This window comes from Mizuhopecten yessoensis, unplaced genomic scaffold (genome assembly GCF_002113885.1).
Source record: "Mizuhopecten yessoensis strain PY_sf001 unplaced genomic scaffold, ASM211388v2 scaffold10331, whole genome shotgun sequence".
Lineage (NCBI taxonomy): Eukaryota > Metazoa > Mollusca > Bivalvia > Pectinida > Pectinidae > Mizuhopecten > Mizuhopecten yessoensis.
The window spans coordinates 191063-213711 of record NW_018408493.1 but is presented as its reverse complement, the minus strand read 5'-3'; the positions used below and the strand labels follow the sequence as shown (position 1 = coordinate 213711).

The 22649-nt window shown below is 34.9% G+C and overlaps 2 protein-coding genes across 10 annotated transcripts in view; one reads left to right on the top strand and one right to left on the bottom strand.

The window, feature by feature from the left end:
• Positions 1-3987, bottom strand: part of LOC110460198 (AP-5 complex subunit beta-1-like) — a 27254-nt gene extending 23267 nt beyond the window's left edge. The window contains exons 1-6 of the mRNA XM_021512982.1: positions 3848-3987; positions 3249-3343; positions 2207-2336; positions 1285-1416; positions 785-897; positions 544-595 (exon numbers count right to left, since the gene is read on the bottom strand). Of these exons, the coding sequence (XP_021368657.1) occupies positions 544-595; positions 785-897; positions 1285-1416; positions 2207-2336; positions 3249-3343; positions 3848-3961 (636 nt within the window). The 5' untranslated portion in view covers positions 3962-3987. The remainder of the gene's footprint in view (positions 1-543; positions 596-784; positions 898-1284; positions 1417-2206; positions 2337-3248; positions 3344-3847) is intronic.
• A 3954-nt stretch (positions 3988-7941) lies between these two features.
• The window catches only part of LOC110460191 (ubiquitin-associated protein 2-like), a 45966-nt gene continuing 31258 nt past the window's right edge, over positions 7942-22649 (top strand). For 5 of the 9 annotated variants that reach the window (XM_021512967.1, XM_021512972.1, XM_021512970.1 and 2 more), the window contains exons 1-17: positions 7942-8030; positions 10894-11052; positions 11416-11496; positions 11804-11914; positions 12092-12449; positions 12919-12946; positions 13304-13395; positions 14307-14356; positions 14635-14738; positions 15633-15741; positions 16150-16659; positions 16964-17118; positions 17504-17720; positions 18075-18180; positions 18466-19520; positions 21557-21716; positions 22360-22448. In XM_021512967.1, coding sequence (XP_021368642.1) covers positions 10933-11052; positions 11416-11496; positions 11804-11914; positions 12092-12449; positions 12919-12946; positions 13304-13395; positions 14307-14356; positions 14635-14738; positions 15633-15741; positions 16150-16659; positions 16964-17118; positions 17504-17720; positions 18075-18180; positions 18466-19520; positions 21557-21716; positions 22360-22448 — 3345 coding nt within the window. In that variant the 5' untranslated portion in view covers positions 7942-8030; positions 10894-10932. The remainder of the gene's footprint in view (positions 8031-10893; positions 11053-11415; positions 11497-11803; positions 11915-12091; positions 12450-12918; positions 12947-13303; positions 13396-14306; positions 14357-14634; positions 14739-15632; positions 15742-16149; positions 16660-16963; positions 17119-17503; positions 17721-18074; positions 18181-18465; positions 19521-21556; positions 21717-22359; positions 22449-22649) is intronic. The other 4 variants (XM_021512973.1, XM_021512966.1, XM_021512969.1 and 1 more) reach the window with 3 other exon arrangements.

Here is a 22649-nt window from a genome sequence, read left to right as displayed (position 1 = left end):
TTTTTGTTGACCTTTGTCCATGGAAGGTCCCTGCAAAATTTCATTGAAATTGGTTCAGGGGTTTTGGAGAAGAAGATTTTTGAAATTTTAGTCAATTTGACCCTTTTTGGCCCCGCCCCTCAGGCCCCTGGGGGCTTAGGACTAAACCGACAACTGTTTTTGTTGACCTTTGTCCATGGAAGGTCCCTGCAAAATTTCATTGAAATTGGTTCGGGGGTTTTGGAGAAGAAGTCGAAAATGTAAATTGTTTACGGAAGCACGACGGACGACGGACGACGACGGACAAAAGGCGATCGCAATAGGTCACTTGAGACTTTGTCTCAGGTGACCTAAAAATAGAAATAACCAAATTCACTTCTTTATTTGAACAAGTAATCTACCTCTTGCATACCACTGAGTAAAGAAAATTAAAAGTATAGTTAATCCAACTAAAGAACAATACAGATTGGCCAAAAATTGCATCAGAATAATTGCATTGAAAATGAAAAAATATTTTCATTGCAATTATGTCTATGCAGACCATTCTTCCCTCACCAAACTTACGTTTCCGTTAGCACTGTTGACACCAGGTGAACCATTGCCATTGGAACGGTTACTGAAAGCATGCATGATATTTCAAAATTAGTCAAGCTAAATACATGAATTGAAATGAGAAATGAAGGCATTAATTTCACCGGAATTATTTTTTTGATAGTTCTGAAAGTCACTTATTTTCTCAGACCTTGAAAAAATCAAAAAAAATCCCTGACAGTTTCAAATTTACATATATTATCAGAACACTGACCAGATGGCATGTTCCACCACCTTAACGACCAACAGCAGGTAATCCTGGTACACATCTGACCGCTCCAGCTTCAGAATCTTCCGAAGTGTTTCTTTTTCTTTCCACAGACAACCCTTAAAGCATAGTGTCAAAAGTGATTACTGTACTTATCCTGCATCATTTTCCATTAAAAAACCTCATGATTTCAACAATTTTTTGTTTATTAATAACTGTAAACTAGCTGGCACAAGTTAAGATCTGGAACACATTTTAAAATTAAACAAATTGAATTAATTTCAATCAAAAGTTAAACATGGATATGAAGGTTCTGAATTGATCTAAGAGTCAGACCTTGAACTTTGAACTCCAGAAACGCATGAATTTCAAGATGGTATACCATAAGTCAAATTCTGGGTCAGTGATAGGATAACACTCACATATAACTAATTCTTCAGACTAAGATTTTACCCTGATGTCTGTAAAATATGGTTTCTATCTAACGTAAAGAAGTATATACCTACCGGCAACCATTCCTCAAACTGTATAAGGCACTGGCAGGCACATGATCGTAGTCTCTTAGTGTCAGCCACATTGCTTGGTGATGTGGCAACATTTAAAATAGCCTCAAAGGAACGTTTGAAGATATCGCCATCCTTGAAAAGTATCAAAGGAGAGATTAAATGAAAAAAGGCCAAATAGGTGTGCATCACTCATATTTATCTAACAGTTTTGACAAATATATTGACAGCTGTAATGATTTAACATGAATGTTTCATAGAAAATTCAGTTAAAATATGTCAAGTGGCATTTGAGGAGTAGTCCTTAAAAAAATTCTTTTGAGGACAAACTTTGTTTATATAATATCCAAGGTATTTTTTATATATTTTTTTATACTTTTTTAAGGTTTTCAACAATACATTACACATAGCACAGTAAATTTTAATCACCAAGTCTCCATAATGGCAAATTTTCCTTCTTTTCTATTTTTTATCATTTTCATTCATAATGTCAAAGTTCAGATTTTGTCACATCAAATTCAGTTGATGGCAGCCATCAAGCCTTGCATAAGCTCATTTAAGAAACCAGACCAGATAGCTCCCTTTTTATATATTTCTATATAATTTAACGGTACTGTAAATTATCCAAGTTTTGGAAATACTTATTTTAATGAATAACTCTCTGATGACATTGTCATATTCATATGAACTTAAATTCCAGAATTTAACAAAAGAACAAATATATGATCCACAAATCAAATTAATTTACCAAGGCAAAAGTATAAATTTCATGAATTTTTAGGTACAAGTAGACTAAACCTGTGTAATCTGAAAACCTGACTCTATTGAATGGTCGACCTGAACAGATTACATTATACATAGAATCAGTTGCCTATCTCTCATTTTCATTGTTGGTATTCATTTACAATAAAAAAATTCAACATACCAGCTGGTCATACTGAACAAGCAGAGTAGTAATGGTCAGAAGGAGTTGCTCCAGGAACAAGGACTGACCCTCTGTCCGTCCACTGTACTGGTGAAACACGTCCAGCAAAGACGCAATGATCTGGTCAACACTGGCAATGTTAAAAATACACATAGTACAGATTAAATTCTGGTATTCAAAATAAACTCTGAAAGACCTGATTAGGCAAAAAAATATATTTGTGTTTCCGCTATCATCCTCAGAAAAAGTGGGTGGGTAGGTACGTAGGTAGGTAGGTAGGCATTTTTTTTTATTTTGGAAAATATTTTTACAATGCTTATATAGAGCAAGACTTCTGACTTTAATTGTGCATATTACTAAATACCAATATAAACATTAGGGTAGGCACAAAAATCCAGGGTAGGTTGGTTTAGCGGAAATACAACATGTTTTTTTTATTTTACCTTACTTGCTTTTATGATGTGAACACATATATGTAACAATATTCAGAAAACTAGGTCTACTAAATGTTACAGTTTTACAATGAAGAACTATATAATGGCCCATTCATTTATAGATGTCATATCTAAAGAGAAAACTCTAAAAAATATTTAATCTCACCAAAACTTAAATAGGACAATATTCTGGAGTACCAACAATACCAGATCTACATTTAGCTGTAATAACATTTTCTACTTTGTAGTACATGAATTGTATCAAGAAACAATGGATTTTTTCACTGATTTCAGTTCTAATTTGCTCTGATCTAAAACTGTCTACAAGTGTCTTTCTATATATTAATGTTTCTTTTCGGAATTTCAAATTACATCAATAACATATTTACCTAATCCAGTAGTTTGCTGACATAAAGTGTTACAAAGGTTGCAAGCCGAAATAACCTCAATTTGTAATCAAGGTAACACAATCTAAAATGAAGTACAGATACATTCTACTTTTAAATTAGAAATCCTTACATATAGACGCATGCTTTACCAATATAGAGCAATCTGGTCATTGACGATCGACCCAGTTGAGTTTCCGCAGCATAAGAATTCAAACATACCTGCTTGACTGTATCCCTCCATAACCACCGTAGCTCTCCAGTAAGACTAGCAGCTCTACCTTGGATGACGCATCCAATGAGTCTTCATATAAAACCTAGAAAAACAAAAACAGGTGTAACTGCAATACATGTAATATGTTGATACAGAGACTAGGGAAAATGTCTGTAATATGTTAATGAATTTCCGAAATAAAACGAAACATTGACTTTTGCAGATCAATCATCGTGGTGTAAATATGAACTAAATATGTTAAAGGCTCATGAGATATCTTGTACACAAAGCTATTACTACAGCTGGACAAACTGACAAATTGGTTATTATATCACACTTAGACACACACACACCACCTCCTTTTACTAAGTATAAGGTATAACAGGGCCATATGAAGTGAAATGTATATCTATGAAGTTTTTGATATAATAGGAATTTGTCTGATAATAGTCAATGGATGACAATACGATGGATAACATCAAAGACTGTTCTCCCTCAGGAAACAGTTACTGCAGACGACACAAGTCATGAAAGTCTTGTGACAAACTTTGCAAAATTAAGGGGTCAGAAACCGATACATGAATTGTAACATAGATATATGTGTTACTTTTAGGAGGTCAATGACTATGTATTCTTCTCCAAACAATTTTTCAATGTTGCCTGTTGCAATGTTTGCCCGAATAGTCAGCAATCTTCTTTCCCAGTCGACCAACCCACTCATTTTTTTCAAGTCCTGCTCTTTTTTGTTTGGAGGTAAAAAGTGTGCACTGAGTTTATTCTAAATTTAAAACAATAGTAGGGAGCATATTACCGGATTTTCCCATATGACGAGAACAATATTTTTGACTTTTGGAAAAAATGATAACAGTTGGCTTGAAATAAAAATATCACAACCTACGTGTATAATAATAATAATATTACATATATCAGCCTAAGGTCAACTTTGAAATATTTTACGATACGTCAGTTTACCCACGGAATTATCTAAGTCCGTGGATTACCATAGGATTCGTGGGGTTTTCAGACTATTTTCGCTACTCATTTGACATCCAATTTTAATAAAACTTGACATCCTGTTTAAGAATTATCCAGTGGTATTTATATTATTATCCGTACTGTTGTTGAGATATCACGTCACAAAAATCATTATATACATGTACTAAAGGGATTAGACAAAAGTTCTAAAACTTGAAGTTCGCCTTCTCCCTTAATATACAGTATGGCTGCACAGTAGAAAATATTGATGACTGTAAATTTAGATGATTAAAAGGAAACGTGAATAAGACCACGGAATTAGATTGTTATCTAAGTCCGTGATAAGACAAAATGTACAACATACCAATCTTATAGATTATTTTTGTATTGTATGTACCCTTACATGTCTCAGTAACCTGTATATAATATAAACATACGCTGTAACATCACTATAAACAATCTATAGTTTTTATTTTCATATTGAAACTTCTGTCAATGATACATATCATATAGTCACTAAAACAATATAAAATTTAATAATTTAAAATTAGCTTTGAAATCAGCTTGATGACGCAGCAGACCGCAACACACAATGGTCACATCCTTGAAGCTTTCTTTAAAACGCACCGCACCATAATGTCCGCTTTCAACAAAGATGAATATCACACATCCTTGGCTTCCTTAAGAGTTCCGAGCTTGCTAGGCTCCCCGCTATTCCGGATGCGATCCATTGCGTCATCAAAGTACCACAATGCTAACTATGTGCAAGTGATATATAAGTATATTTTCTTTTGTTTTAACATACTTTTAACTAAATCGTTTTGAATTTTTAATGTATTCTTGAACTGATATGATTAGAAAACAATTTTCATTAGCAGTAAACATGTCTGAACCATACAAAAGTAAATCAGTAGTTAAAAAAATCTAAATTCAAATTCCCTAAAACTTTTCTCCTGAGGGAATTTCTGGCTTTTTACATACGATGGACATTCTAAAAAATAATGCTCAACATTTTCTATAGGATAAGAACATATGTATTCAGGCGACTGAATTACATTTATACGTTTGAGGTCAGAGCTCAAGGAACCTGAGTCTTGTATGCAAAACATTCAATTTTCGTTCACCAGTAGAATTTAAATCAGGAGCACATTCTCATTTAAAAGATATTTCATTTTTGAATCTAGAAAGCGTATTACATGTTCTGATTTCAATATCAAGATTATTCCAAAGTCTTAATGTGCCAGGAATGAAGGATTTCTCAAATAAGGTTTAATCGACATCTTGGAATCACATAATTATTTTGATTTCGTAAATTGTAATTGCTAACATTAAGCACTCTGATTGGCATTATATCCTGTAAGTAATCATGATTAAAATTATATAAAACTTTAATTGAGACGGGTAATTATATAAATTACCTTATAAGAAGTGCAAGATAGTTCTCTATCTATGTGCCAAATTTCATCAAGTTTTTATTAAAAACGAATTAAGCCATAAAAATTAATTTAAGTAAATTATAACCCATTACAATTACTACTTGTTAAAAGTTAAACTGAAATCTATTTGTTTTTTCTTTAGTTGCATATGTGTATACTGATATATGAAGATTGCAGGCAAGTTGTAGTTCTTCAGAAGCTTGTATACATACGCTTCTAATCACGGATAGACGTAGCTGGGGTTCCGGGTGATAACGGCGGAGATTCGCCCTTTTAAGTTACTATAACAACACTTTTGTGGGGTATTGTTATACAATTTGAAAAGTAAAAGTTCTGGAGATGTTGTATGGTCCAAATATAAATTTATTAAAATAACTTTCTCTAGGTCGGTGGATGATTTCTGGAGTATCCAAAAACACACCCGTACAGTCCGATGCCTAGCTCCTAACTGAAGTTACAAATCATAATCGTGTCCTAAGTACATTTACACAAAAGCAATTAAGTGTCATTCATAGCAATCGGCCTTTCAGACTTCGGCCGTACCCGACCAGGTAAGCCAATTTAGCTGTCCTTTGTCTGAGACTGAATGCAGTGTCCGATCTGGTATGACCAGTTAATCCTGTTACGTAATATAATTAAGTTGAAAGATATATGGTATAAGATGGACAAAGTAAATGCATGAGTTAATCTGACAACAATGACACATGTCGACTTTAAAGGAAAAGCTTCATAAATAGAACTTATCTAAATTGACACAAGTTCAGGAGAAACAATTTACACATATAGTTCCAGGATATTAATTATATTTATGTCACACGATGGTATAGATTGAATGAAAGTTTATAGGTTAAAATACGCCAAATAACGAATATAATGATATATTAAATCAAAGTTCAAATTTAGCACTTTTATCATAAAATTCTTTATGATATTACCGCGAGGACAGGAAACCGGGTCGATTTGATCAACCTATCCTCACTATCCTATAAAAACGCCACTCCCCTATATGAATGTCCTCTTCCCCTTTTTGGCCCCAATTGAAATTGTATTCAAACGCCCCGCCTCCCAACTCTACCTACACCCTTTAAGTCAAGTATATATTCCATCAACGCTTTGCTATATGATTTATATGACTCTTTGATTATAACTATTTGGTGTTTTTTTCGTCGTATGGACAAACATAGTTTGTGTGCGTAATTTCCATGAAAGTTTGTACATTCTCCTACAATAAATAAGAACTTCAAATTACATTGATATTAAAAATATCGCTATTTTTGTAAAAGTGAAGGGATATAAGTTTCCATCATTGTAAAACTTATTTTGGAGTTATTTGCAAAATGAATTCGATTTTAATCCATTGGTTTCAGTAATAATTCTAAAATATCTCACCTTCAGCACGGACTTAGATAGTAACGGAATCAAATTCCGTGCCTTCAGCGAACACTAGCCCAATTGTATTTTTTTAATGACTTTTTTTAAAGCGTCGTGGTATAACCTTTTTTCAAATAAATCTTGCATACATATAACCTTGTGTATCTAGATAGCTTCTTTTAATGCAACTTAGTTTCAACAGGGACGTATAATGGTCCCTGGTATCTGGTTTCAATTAAAAGTAAGAAGTTTACTCTCTGTCGGAGAAATTTCATCTCGGATTACAACGAACAGGAAGCACTGCATTGAAAAATGACTTAATGTTTACATATGTGACTTTTAGATACATGAAAAATGATTTCACTGTATTAAAATATTTAAACAAAATAGCTACTTCAGTGCAGGGATTAAAACATCAATCCCTACCAACTGGGATTTAACGAAGCTATAAGTACCCCCTCCGCATTAAAGACATTTTGGTCTCTGTGGAGTATATACATAGAATAAGATGGATTAAATTATACAATTTTAATGCGATATATTTTAATGAGCGTCAATTCATCAACCTGCATTATCTGACACATCCTTTGTGGGTTTACATGCGTGTTTGATTTTGTCATGTAGAGTTGAATATCATGCTCGAGCGATTTATTGAATGCAATTACTTTGCCATTGTTGTGTCTTTTTAGCAAGTACACGCTTGTCGTTTTGGAGTTATTTCCCTTTACATATAATTAACATTCGTAATCTTCCGGAGGATTGACCGGAAATAGGGGTATTTTCAGCTCATTTCTGTTATACAACAAATGCTCAACGTCCATACTTCCATTAATCATATAGAATATGCCTTGTGTCTGAAACACATTTCATTAATATTTGCTGAAACGCTCAAGTTTGAATATATGAAAGGGAATTCCTTCATTACGTCATCTCCGGAAATTTTATATATGGCGGCGCGAATTCTAGGTATAATCACGTGACCCGATGCCATTGTGAGAGCAGACCTAGGTAATGAATGTGGCCGTACTATTTGCTGTTTTCTGTAATATTTAATTCCAAGATATGATTTATTTTGATTATTTGTCGAAGATAAGCTAATCATGAGTTTTAAGATTCATAACATTGATGATAATTTATCGTAGAACTGTTCCAATATCTTTAGAAAATTGATGAGGAAATCCAGCATGGCGTCACATGGTGCCAAACGAGGTGTTTTGTTACGAAGCAAATCATCGAAATCCGAAAATCTGAGCATCAATATTTGATTGTGTTATACAGGGTGTGGAATAATTTCCGATTTGCCACTTTTTGAGCACACGGTTGCTGTCGATACTATTGTTTTCACTTGCAGATCAACTTCCGTTTAGTCCTTGTTGACATGCATATTCTGTGTTGCTCACCGCACAGAGTAACGTGGTTTGGACGTCAAATGTCAGGCAGATCAAGAGACCGATTTAATTGGGGGTTCAAAATTTCATAATGGAATTTCCAAATGAGTTAGTAATGTATTTTTCTACAGAAAACTTCCAGACCAAGTTTGGTTTCCAGAAAGCTAGGAATAGGAAACGTCTAGATATGTCGCTTTAGTACTAATATTTATACCCAGCCTCCTCTGCCCCGGCCGGGTATTAGATTGATCCCATGCCTTGTAAAGGAGCAAGCCCGGTGTGAATCACACCGGGGCGATTTTTGAATTAATTGATAGCATATTGGTCCGCATCCATAAATCTATGGTTGTAGTATGAACTATTTCTGTTGATATCCTGCACAACTTGAAGTTAAACTCTGCCTAAAATGACAAAATATATCAAGTTATCGTAGCAAGCGCAATCGAAATCTGAATTGACCGCCATGTTGGAAAAAATTATCTCTCTTTTGACTTAGGTCACGTTTAAATATGGGTGTCATGACCCAATATGGAAATCGTAGTAAACATGACGGATTCAGTAGTAGTACTATATTTGGCCATGCAGGCCATATATAGAAAGGATAAGTGAAATAGCATCATGTGTGATCTGTCATGGTGGTCGTTTTTAATCCCCCCCCCCCCAAGACGGACTGGGTTAATTTCGTGAAAGAGTTTTTTTCATTGGTAAGGATTCATTTTTCAACAATTGTGCAATATGTTATATAAAAAATCTTGTCGTCAGAAAGCTAAGTTCGCATAGGATCAGACACTAAATGTTTCACTGTTCTGTTTGATTTGGTGCTTGACCTACTCTACAGCTTCGGGGATATCAAACATGTGTTAAGGTGAAAGAAATATAGCGATTTCAAAGCAAATTTTACATTTCTGAAAGTTGCTTTCTTCATATTTATAATTAGCAGTCTGAAGGTTCACTGCATGAAAAAGGTTAGACTTAGAATATGATAGCTGTAATAAATATTTATATTTTTAACAAAGTGCAGTTAAATGCTTTTTACAACACATTTAAGTACTCAACTCGCTGAAGTTATTTTGGTTCATTAGATATTAGATTTACAAGAAACTAAAATGATTCAATATAGACATGTATGGCCACCAATGACCAGTGTCACCGAGGTAAATATAAGGGCAATTTAAAAGCATAACTGCATATTGAAACATTGATAATCTACTTTAATCATCTAAATTGTTGCACTATTACATAAATATTTCAGAGGACATGATGCCTTTAAAAAACTTTTTGCAACATGGGTGTACTATTTTATATATACTAACTCACAGGCAGATTTTCAGAAACGTTATTAGCTAAACCTGCATATTTCATTTGTTTTGACCTAAAATATGCCAGTTCAGGGCGTCAGGACCCGGGCTAGTGGAACTGTATGTTACATTTATACAGAGTATTAGTTGGTGTAGCTATCATATCTTCCATGTGACCCTGTGTATGATTGCTGCCTGACACTCCCAATAGCAACAAGCAGTGGTAGATGTTCTTGCAACTTCTTGGACTACAATTTTACTGCCTTTAATAGTTAAAATATAGAAAAAGGTGTATGGTAGGGCTGTACTTATATATGCATAAGATTTAGCCAAGTCCTGTATGATTTTTCAAGGTACCTGTCAATTAGACATTGTTCCATGTAAATGTAGCTAAGTTGGAAACTTTAATTGTAATTAACAGTTGCACTATATTCTTTTGAAAATCTGCTCTGAAGATTCCTGTAACTCAGAAATGTAAGCAAAACGAGCATAGGCAAGTCTTGGAAAATTCTTTCTTGTTTCCACTCCAGCAGTTTTGAGACTTAATTTGTTGCATCATTTTATTATAACATTACATACTGAATGTTTGAATACCAAACCAACAAACTATGATTGAAGCATTTAGTTAGGATACTTCTAAAACTAAAAAAGATGGTGACCGACTACATTCTTATCTCACAATACCTTATGTATTACATCTCATATTGAGTAGGCAGTGTAATGTACACACAAATTGCTGTTGAATCTTGGAAGATTAAAGATGCAATACACACCTTTACAAGTTACCTCCAATTAAATGATCAACATGTTTTTTCACTCGGTGAATCATGTTTTTGTCGCAATTATTAAGATCTACAGTCTTTTGTAACGGCTCTGTCTCTTAACAATGATGATGCAGCTTTTTACTGCATCTTCCAACGTATTATCAACACATTTATAATAACACTAAGAAATGTTTAGAAGCATCATATACTTTACACTGCATCCTAGGTATACAGACTTGAATTTGATTTTAGAGCACTTGAATACAAGTTTTTGTACTATGTTCGCCTGAGAAAGCAGATCAAACAACGATGAAAAAAGACTGATAATTTCTACTTTCCATACTGAATGTTGCACATGTAGCAAATCAAAATATTATCTAGATAATATTGACATTCATTTTTTTTTCATTTTTCATTTCAGATACCTGTTATTGTATATAGAGTTGTGTAAATACTGTATATGATGAGCACAGCGGTGAGCACATCCCGTGCTAGCAGTAGGCCGAGTAAAGACAAAAATGCAAAAGCTGCATCACGGCCGCAAGTAAAGACCGAAGATTCCTCTTCAAAGATGCACCAGGTAGAAAGAAAACAAGACTAAGAAGTTCTGTAGAAAAAAAAATGCTTCATTCTCATGTTTTGCAACTATTATAAAAAGGAAAAAAATTGTAGCCTTTTAGTGATTCCTATTAGTATTTTAAAAAGTCTAGAATGAACCAATTGACTGAAACGTTTTGTCTTTTGAAAATGACTAGACATAAAAATGTAAGAAAAGATTTAAACTGATGTTTTGCAAAAACGAAATGTAAGCAAGTTAGTCTTCAAAGAAAAATTTGTTAAATAATATCAAATTGCTTTGGGTACTCTGAAGTTATGTTATATTATTATGGTAGATACTTGTTAAGGTACAAATAGATTAAACATGTGAACTTTGTTTCTGTAGGCAACACCAGAACAGCTGCGCCTGGCACAGATCTCACAGATAAGTGAAGATGAAGCTGTATTTAGACAAAAAGTACAGCAAGTAAGTTTCCTGTGATTAAACTGTTTGGGAATGTTGACATGATATTTAAATGCAGTTCAGAACTACCACCACAAGGATGATTGCTTTTTTCCTATGTTTTAAATAGACTAGGATATTAGTAGATATTGTTGGACATCTAGATTTTTTGATAGGGTAAAAATATTTCTGCTAGCACCACTAATAGTCTTTCATTTAAAGATATATTCATGTATGAATAGAATGATGTGCTGAATATAAACTTTTAAGTTTGCTTTTAACTTAGTCAATTCAGGTCATTGTAAAAATATATATTTTTGATCTTTTTCAGATAATTGATCTGACAGGCAAAGCCCAAGTTGAGTGCGAGATAGCATTACACGATTGCCAGCAAGATACTGAAGGAGCAGTGAACATGCTTTTAGAGGGTGAAAATTATCAGGTACATTGATTCACAAGAAAAATATTCACTGATTCAAAGAGAAAAATCAAAAATGTAATTTGAAAAACCTTTGTTAAAAAGTAGAAATATCATGAAAATGCTTCTTAGGACTGTTCTATTCGGTACTTTATTTTTTAATTTCATTTAAAAAATCAGAATGTCCTTGTTTCATTCTAGGGTGAGTGGCGAGAAACTGGTGGAAAGAAAAAGAAAAGAGCCAATCCTCCAAATAAGTCAGAAGCACCACAGAACAATGCTGATGAGAAGCCTGACAAAACAGAACAAAGCTTTGAACCCCGTGAACGGCCAGACAGAAGTGGTGATAACAGACCAGATAGCAGTTCTCGCCGAGGTCGGCGATTCGACAGTCGCCCACCACGATTGGCCCGTGGACGAGGAAGAGAAAGAGGGGACGGTGCATTCAGGGGGAACAGGGATAACAATAATGACCATGATGGTAAAGAGAACGGTTTTGGGACCTTTGACAAAGATCGAGACACAGATAACCGAGGGAGAGGCAGAGGAAGAGGAAGGGGTGTGTAAAATTCTTCATAGTATTATGTTCATGTGTACAAATTCATGAATAATGACCAGAGTTAGATAATGAAGATGAATAGCAGTATTCAGGAAAAAAATAGGATGAAAGTGATTCATTCATGATAGGTATAACAAATATTCATTGTTTGTTAGTTTTTCATTCCACTTGTACAATATCCTATTAGCTCAATGGAAAACTTTGTAATATAAAATAGTCGGTGATACCATAGTGTATCTGTGTAAGGAAAGATAATTGAATGTTGTCATCACTGTTGAATGATCAAATTGATTAGAAGAAAACTATTTCTTTATATTGTAATGCTTTCATATTTCTAGCTGCCAGTTAGCTGTTCACAATACAATACTATTTCCTGTATCTAAATGTCACTATTTCGACTTTTGCAAATTTGTGAGTAAAGCAATCTGAAAATATGAAAAATGACAATACAAATTATGTTTTTGATTAGGAGGACCTCGAAGAGGAGGAAGAGGAAGGTATGTTTGCCATGATAGTCCAGCTTGTCAACTTCTTTTGAAATGTTAATGTTCACAGCGTCTACTTGTAGTATCTGATGCACCTAATTAAAGAGGTGACAATTTAGTCGGGTTTGAAAACGTTAAACTACTTTCTGTATCAATGGAAAACTTTGACTTTGGTATCGATTAGGAAGAGTCCTTAAAAATGATCAATCAAATGTTTAAAGGCTCTTTCATTTAAAAAGAAAATGAATATTCATATTGATTAACAAAGCATTACAGTTTTTTGAAAATGTTAATTTTAGTGACTTGGGCTAGAATAAATAATATTTTAGCTGACATCTGGCTAAATTCAGTGTAAACTAATATCATTAGTTCTAACAGGAATCCTAGGTTTGACAAAGGGCCTCAGATAGACACGTGGACAAATGAAACAGCAGCAAATGCAGAGAAGAAAAATGCATCAAGTAAGTTACTTTATTAGACGGTGGGCATATCATATTGCCGTTTATCTGCACTCATCTGTAATTAATTCTTGTCATTGCTATTTCACAGATCTTCCTCAAATTGTGACACAATTACTGTTGGTTCTTAGTTGTGCACCATAACTTACCTTGTCGGTAGGAAGTAAAATATGCTCACCAGGCAAAGTTTATTATTGCTGTTTCTGAGAAAGTATTCGAACGGTCTTTCTCAAATTTTATGTACCGGTAATTAGAGTTGTGCAATATCACTCTGGAGCAACAGTGCATATTATTATGAATAAATATTGTTGGAATGATTCCATGTGTCGTGTTTGTGTAGGGGCAAAGTCAATCGTCAAGGTCATAAATGTCACATTTCATGTCTTCTCAATATCAAACGTTACTTAAAAAATTAAGAAACAGTATTGTAGGGATGGACCCCCAAATATGATTGATGCAGGTTGAATATAGAGGTCAAATTCTACATTCCTTTTCTGTAATACAATAAATCATACCGATTGCAAAAAAAAGTGTCAGGATAACATAGGCAAATTATCCTTCCTCTGCTTTGTTCATGCAACCTCTGACAGTGGGAACCAGGGATCCCTATCTTCTCAAACTGGGGTATCTGTTATGTTTTAGTGCAACAGTTGCACATGCAGCCCTGTAATATATCAAATAATGATAATATTAGAATGCATCTTTGTGATTAACTTTGCTAATTTGAAAAGTAAGAATTTTGAAAATTATGGTGATAAATTTTGAAACGATTAACTGCACAGTACATTACCAGGACAGGATTCTACATCTGGAAGGTTAACTTAACAATTGTATACAAAGTGGAACTCGATTAGTATTGTTTCCTTGCTGGTTAAGGTAACGTAACTATCCTAATGGTGCTTTGTTTAACTTAGGTCATTGGGATTCTATGGAAGATTGGAGCGAGGACACGTGGACTGGAAGTGTAAGAATTTAATTTTTGTTTCGTTTCTTTCTGGTGATAAAGGTTGTGTGTGTGTTGTGAGCATATGCAACATGGCAGTAAATGGTGTATGTAAGCAAAAAGATTGTTCAATAGTTTCAAATTAACATACAAGTTATAATATAAGATGATCTATTACAAGTTTCAAAAAGCAAATATTTTGGACCCAATTTGCTGTTTACTTAAAATGAATTATTCTTGAAAACTAAAATTTGTTTTTATTTTCCAAGTGTATTGATCATAAAACATTTTGTTTTAAGCAGTTAGCAGAAACAAAAGTATTCACAGCAACAAGCACACAGGAAGATCCGATACCTGAGAACACAACACCTATGGCTGACACTACTAATACTCTTGGACAGAGGTAGTTTTCATACCTGTTTTAAGATAGATGGAGTGTAATCGACTATTCAATCCACCACAGTAATATGTTAAAAATTGTCTCATCACTCAAGAGCCAAAAGAGGAAATGGAGCAAGCATATTTTTTGATTAATTCATTTCTAATTTGATCATCTCGTGACCAAATGTTATTTTAAACATTGTTATTTATTTGAAATTCAAAATGACTGCATTGGCTAAGACATTTTCAACCGGTGTTCAATTCCAGTTTGAAATTTTAGGGTGGTCAGTTGGCGCAGTGGATAGCGCACTTGCCTTTCACCAAGGCGACCAGGGTTAACCTGCCCGATCACGTGGGTTTTCTCTGGTTTCCACTCACATTAAGACCTCCGCATGCTAACATCTGGGCCAACAAGAGTGATTAATATTAGTTGAAATAACTTGTTTCATAATTGTTGTAAAATAAATGAAGTTAGTATTTTATTATTCCAGTTTCAAAATATCGTTAATATTATTTTTTGGTATTGCAAATGTTAATTGAAATTATATGGTTAAAATCCAATAGTCACCTTGGTCTGAAATTAGTGGAAACATTCTAATTTCTTTGTCTAGTCCAATTAGATAACTAAGGAACATGTAATTTATACAAGCCCAATAGACCTCTTGTTCTTGTAGTCATTACAATAATTTTCTCCGGGTTAGCTCAGGAGCTTTTTAACTAAGACAATTTAAAGAGCCCCTGGTATTGCCAGTATGAAATTTACCAAACTTTGAAAATGCCTTGTAGTTGCAATTGTTAAGTGTCCATCTTTTTCAGATCTGTTGATCACATTTTGAGGAAACAGCAAAGGTATCCTTCTGATGACTGATTGAATTTAAGTGATGGACTTGGTTACAATTAATTGATTGTTTTACAGGTTGGATTTGGGGGCCCTTTCACAAAAGCCAGCCAATGATCCCCTAGAATCAGCTTACATATCACAGTACAACCAACAGGCCACAGAAAGTATAAAAAATTCTATAGGCGTAAGTATCCAACTTGAGGAGATTTCATATCATTATTATTTTGCTGATTTCATTCTATTTTGAATCATGTTCAATTTCTTCTGACATGATTGTTTTAGTTCATTGCTATTTTGACAAACAGATTAACCTCTTGGAAGCTAAGTAAAGTTTGAGAAAGTTATTTTGAAATCTTTTAGCACTATCACAAATTCATGACTCGTAAAGTTATATTTGTACCTTCCAGCAGATTGGCCATATAGAATAGCCCTTTGTCTTGCAATCTTGATTTGAAATGTTTGGTTGGGTAAGAAGTTAATTGACTGTACATGATTCTATAAATTCCTCTCCTTTTCAAACTAATTAAATGATACTTGTAATACATGATATTGATTTTCCTAGTTTTAATATCTGAATTATCGTGTAATGTAGATTGGATCATCCCCGCGACAGAATCTGACTAATCAGCTTGGTGGCTCAGCTTTGACCAATCACATGCAGTCTGGATCCTTGTCAAGTCAGTTGCCGTCATCATCGCTATCCAATCAGCTTTCGGTTTCGCAACAGTCCTCGTCTAATGCCATTAATGCATTGGTGTCCTCGTTTGGTCAGAATCAAACCTCTTACAGTCAGAGCTCTTCAGGATTCAGCCAGAGTGTGTCGGCCTACAGTCAAAGTCCGCCTGGGTACAGTCAGACTACCTCAGGGTTCAGCCAAGGTCAGTCGACATACAGTCAGAGTCCGTCGTCTGTTTACAGCCAGAATCAGTCTTCGGCTTACAGTCAGAGTCAGCCATCCGGCTTTAGCCAGAACACTGGGTCTGTATACAGCTCGAGCCTGGAACAAAACAGTGGTGGACAGGTGGATTCCGTGCCCTCTTCTCAGTCGGGTTTACAACAGCGACCTAAGTCCCAAAGAACAAAACTACCACCACCATCCAAGGTACAATTAAATCACCTCATAGACATTTCATAAAAAGATGTGATGGATTTCATTTATTTCCAGTATACTTGTTAATCTTTTTAAAACATTTAAAATAATATAGTCAAAACGAAAGTAAAGCGGTCTTAGACCTATGTAAAGTTACTTTCTATTTCTTGCAATAAACAAAACTTATAGGATGTTTTAAGAAATCTTAAGTTAAGGTGAATAAGAGATTCACATGTTGTACACATGTTATGTCTCTTAGACCAGTCTAAAGTCAAAGAATAAATCTTTCATTCCTAACTGTGACCTGAATGTTTAGATTCCAGCCTCTGCAGTAGAAATGCCTGGACACATGACGAAAAGGTTAGATGTCCAGTTTGGAACTTGGGAATTCGGATCTGATAATTCATCACCTTTTAGTTTTGGTGGAGAACCATCTGTTACAAGCAATTTGACAAGTTCTGGTGCTAGCAGGTAATTGAGTGTTTTATCTTCAATTTGCTGGTGCTAGCAGGTAATTGAGTGTTTTATCTTCAATTTGTAAATATTTCTTTCAAACATCATTTTCTTTCCAGTGAACTTACTTTTCAATACATTAGATATCTGCTTAGACTTCCTATTATAACTTCAATTTATTCAAGTTTTGAGAAAGAATTTGATATGGTAATTAGATTTTGACAAGAAAATTAGGAATGTGATATAAAGTTTCAAGATAAATTTGTGGTGCAACTTTTAAGTTTTGAAAATAAATTGTGAAGTGGTTATTAAGATTTGAGATTTAATTTTCTATGCACTGTTTTACTTTAATTTGCAATTCTGAAAGAAATTTCCTGTCTGAATTTTGTAACTTACTTTACAGTACAACTCCAACGATAAGTGGTCACTTGCCCCCTCAGCAGGTGAGTAGTAAACCAAATGAGTCTGTGATCTCCTCCTCCATAATGACCACGCCTCCCGCTAATAGTACCTCAGCTATGTCGGGCGGTGACCAGACCTCTCCCAGGACCAACATTTTCCAGGCCTCCCCCTACACCACTCCTACCAAGAAGGACTCTGCATCACGCAATCAGAGCAAGGTAGATACAAGTTACAGTCCTCACTTTGTAACAGAATTAGAGCTTGGATATGTATTAAGCCTTTATTTATGAGACTTAATTCAAAGATTTGGCACCAAAGCATTTCTGAAAGCATATAAATGAATCCTTTATGATTACTGGCCTTGGAACTAACCTTGTGCTTTCCACATCTATTAATATTGCATAGAAATCAAATAAAATCCATATCCTTAATTCTTTCCTGCTTGTTATGAAGTAGTTGCATAAATATAATGCTGGTATGTGTGAAATGCAGATAATTAAGCTTGTGGTTCATCACAGTGTACGCTGTGTCGCACTCGTATTTAGTTTGTGATTCCGAAGAAAATGTTTCAGATGAGTCCACCAGAGCCTATTCCTTTCCCTCCATCTCAGTCCGACCGGAAATCCAGTCCAATGATCAACTCACAGCATCCAGGATCCTCCAGCTCTCTCGCGTCTGGTAAATTTTGTTTGACAATTATACTATTATGCAGGGTTATTTTTAAAGCAATGTGGACAATATAGTAAAATCTAATGTAGCTCTCTTGAAACTTCTAAAAGTTGTGTGTTTCTGTACAATTACCAATAATGTCACTTGATAAAAGATTATGTTTGTTTTGTTTTAAACTAGTGCGATATACAAACGATAGTCATCGAGGTAATTTTACATACAGAACTTGTATAAAAGAGAAGAAAAACGTTCTTATAGTATTCAACTTACACTGCGATCTTTTGTTACTTCTAGGACCTTTGGCAACATCCAAGCCAGATTCCAGCAACTTAAGTTCTTACAATCCATCTACGCAAGGTTATGCATCAACAACATATCCATCGCAAAAGACAGGACTATCCACTAATTCTGGTCGATCTAGTGCCACAGGGCTTTCAAGCAGTGCTGGACTGTCAAACTCAGCTGGACTGTCCAATGCAGCAGGGCTTTCAAATTCTACAGGAATTGCAAATAATTCTGGTCTTTCAAATTCAGCTGGACTTTCAAGTACATCAGGATTCTCGCATTCATCCTCATCACAGCCAGGGTCTTACCAGAACCAGTATCAGACTGGCTCAAACCAGTATCAAACTAGTCAGAACCAGTTCCCTAGTGGACAGGCTCAGTACCAAAGTGGACAAAGTCAGTATCAGTCTGGCCAGAATCAGTTCCATAGCAGTCAGACCCAATTTCAGAACTATGGACAGTCCGCTGGGTCGTCATTCCAGAATCCGAGTTCATACTCAAGTGGAAGTGGCTCCTACAGTGGATCGAGCCAGCAAAATCAAGGCAATCTGTATCAGTCATCTGCCACAAATTCTTACCAATCTCACTCCAATCAAAACTCACTCTATCATCAAGGCAATTCATCACAGACCACATCATATCAACCACAGACAAACTCATCATCTTATCATGGTGCCCGAGATTCGCAAGCTGGATCTTACCCTACAAGTGTTAGTAGAGACTCACAGTCGGCTTCATTTCAGGCCAGCGTGAGCCAGTCAGGGTCGTATCCAACTAGTGGAAGTCGGGACTCGCAGACAGGTTCGTCATTCCAGGCGTCTGTCACACAGTCTAGTGCTACTTCGTACCAAAGAGACAGTCAGTCGGCACTGTCGACACCTACCACACAGACACAGTCGGTATACACTACCTCTCAGGGGTATGGTTCATCGCCACATCAAAACAGCTTGCCATCAACCTTACAAACGTCGCCACTGTCTGGAGTGTCCGCTAATAAGATCAGTGAAACTTTGTCAAAGATGACTGTGAAAGACTCGCCTTTGGATACTAGGCAATCTCCTCAGGTATGAATGGCCAATTATATGTGAGCATTTTCTAAATGCATAATGTAAACAAAATCCAAAATTGTGTGGTGTACTGCTGCACATCATTTTCTACCTATTTACAAGAATCTTTGTTGCTGAGGTGTCATAATTATTTTAAAAACAAGGAAAAATGAAAGAACATTTACAAGTACAAATAATTCCTTTGCTAGAAACTTTACTAATACACCAAATTGATTCTCCTTTCACTATTTTCCACTTTTACAAATATATTAAATACCATATATTGTCCAAATTTTGGCCAGGGCCCATATTCATGTAATCATCCTCATGCTCAAAGCTTGAATTATATGATCAAACTACCTAGAAAGATCTGTGCTGCTGGTATCTAATCTAATCAAGTCGGTATTTGGATTCCACAATTTTTTTAAGCTATATAAATTTTGTCTTGGTGTTGAACTTTTAAATGTTCCAAATGATTTGCATTGCGTAATGTGGTAAATATTATAATTTTCATTGATTTTGGCTTGTTTACAGATATAATTGTAGAAAAGATGTATTTTCTTCGATTACTTTTAACACTAAACAACTTTTGGCCAAAAAACTTTTGACCGAAGCTGGGCAAACACTTACAAGTCCAATCAATCAAGATAGCTACTGTATTTAAGATATAGTTCTTAGATGCTGAAAAAAATATTACATATAGAGGATATTGCGCGCAGTCTGCGTTTGTGAAAGATTTATCACAATATATACCAAACTCCTATTTCATATCTGTAATTATATACCCAATGCTACACAAAGTGGTCCTTAATACTCCTTGTAATCACTCCAGCGACCCTTTAAGTTCCAAAGTTCAACATCACTGTTACTGAAAAAATAGTTTGAGGGGTTGATGGTCCTGATCTCAGAATCCAAAAGACAATTTGATTTTTTAATCAGACATGGTGATACACTGTGGTATGTAAATGTGTAGTAGTAAAAAAAGTTTCTAATTGGTAAGGTTAAGGTCATTGTGCTAAGATAAAAGATACCATGAGGGTAAGGTCAGACACATGGTGCGGTTCTTGCTGACTTCTACGTATTTTACTCCCTGGTGGTCGTAATTCTTGACATATCTTTTTGAAACTTAATAGATGTGTTAGCCCTCAATATATCTTGGGCAAGTTCAAATATGGTTGAGATTGTTAAATCATGTCACCTTATAGCTGTTGCTTAACTTGTAATTTCACTATAGATTCAGCAGGGACAGGCTTGGTAATGGTAAGCCATGGAAACCTTCTCTAGTTTAGACAGAACTAAAAACATTCTTTTTATTACATTATCCTTCACAAAGAAATATAGCTTCCATGAACTTTGTCTAAACTAAATCCTGCTCTCTGATTGGCCAGTTCAGTGTGTAAATAAGATCAGCGTGATTTTGTCGCACAAGGAAAATGTCATCTTTGTCTCTACCTCAAAACCTTAGTGATTTGGGCTAGTGAATTTACTTTCATATGTACATGAACATGAGATTTGGATAAAATTATACACCATCCTGAATCTTGAGACCCTTCCAAGATGATTTTGAAAAGAAGGAAGTGTTAACCATTTACCCTTCCATCAATCCATCATCTGCTGAAAGTTGAACATTATTATAAACTTAATATCAATTTTCTGAAATAATGATTGTTCATTGTTAGTGAAAATTGAACTTGAATCAAACTCCATTTTGCCTATAAAATGTATTGCTTTGTAACAACATTACATAAAGGTAGATGCCCAGCCCTAAGATGTCTCTCTGGTACAAAATTGTGAAAAATGCCATAATGTTTTGCAATTACAGATTTCAATGTTGCTATTGGATTCTCTGTTTCCAATACTAATACAGTGTGGTAATTACTTCTATATAGTTTAGTATATGCTTACAAAGAGATTCAGAACTACTTTCAATTTAACAGTTGATAAAGTCAAAAGGACATGATTGAGTGTTCATAGATAAGAAAAGGACATGATTGAGTGTTCATAGATAAGTTGGAGGGGAGATTGTTTCAGTTTATGTGATTGGTTCATTTCAGTATGACAGTTCCACATCTACAACGACGAGTAACTTGATGACAACAACAATAACAACGTCTCTGGCGACAGGAACAACTACTCCATCAGCTGTTGCGTCTACTATAGCATTAACAACAACAGTAGGATCCACCAAAGTCATGACTGCTCCTACAACAAGCAGTGAGTAGGCTTATGGACTTTAAAAAGAACAAGGAATTGCCAATATAAATGTTTATTTTGGCACATGTTAGTGATAATTACATAGTATTTATTATTCAATTGTAATCCCTGAATGTAGGGAGGGCTAGGCAATGAGAAAGCCCGATAGTTTGAGACTAGTGAATTCTCCAACTTGGATAGTGGTTCTATAATGCACTAGCCCTAGTGACTAGTCAAAATTTAATATTGCTTATCTTGTTGAACATTATTGGGTTGGTGGAATTTGCACATTGACTAAAAAGTTTGAAACTACCGCCCTTAAGTGACTAGTGGTATTCAAAAATAATGTTTAGCCCTGAAATGTGGCTCTCTGTAGAATAGTTCCTTCCATCATTGTACTGATTAACTGTAGGACCAATAGCATAATAGAAAATGACTGGTTAATCTTATGGATGAAGTCGTTTGAATTGAGTGTTTATCAAAATGAATAGAAAACTGTTTTGAGTTTGGTCTTAAATCTTGTCACTAACTTGGATCAAATTTTCACAACTGTGTATATGACATGTTAAGTAGCGAAAATATCATCCCCTTCAAAAAATAGCAAGTTATGCTGTATATGTCCACCATTGAAGTTTGTGTGTATGAACTATTGTTCTATTTACAGCCACAAAGAACACTCCAAGCCTGCCTCCAGGTGTATTGCTGGGTCACCACCAGTACATCATGGGACAGGGAACAATGCCACCATACTTTGTAAGTCAGGTGTCACTCTCTATAACAATGCCACCATACTTTGTAAGTCAGGTGTCACTCTCTATAACAATGCCACCATACTTTGTAAGTCAGGTGTCACTCTCTGTCAAATGGTAATGCTTTGTGGATAAGCTTCCACAAAAATGGGGAAAATAGAAAGTGCAAGGAAACCAGTGATGGTGCTATTCCTACGTTTAGTCA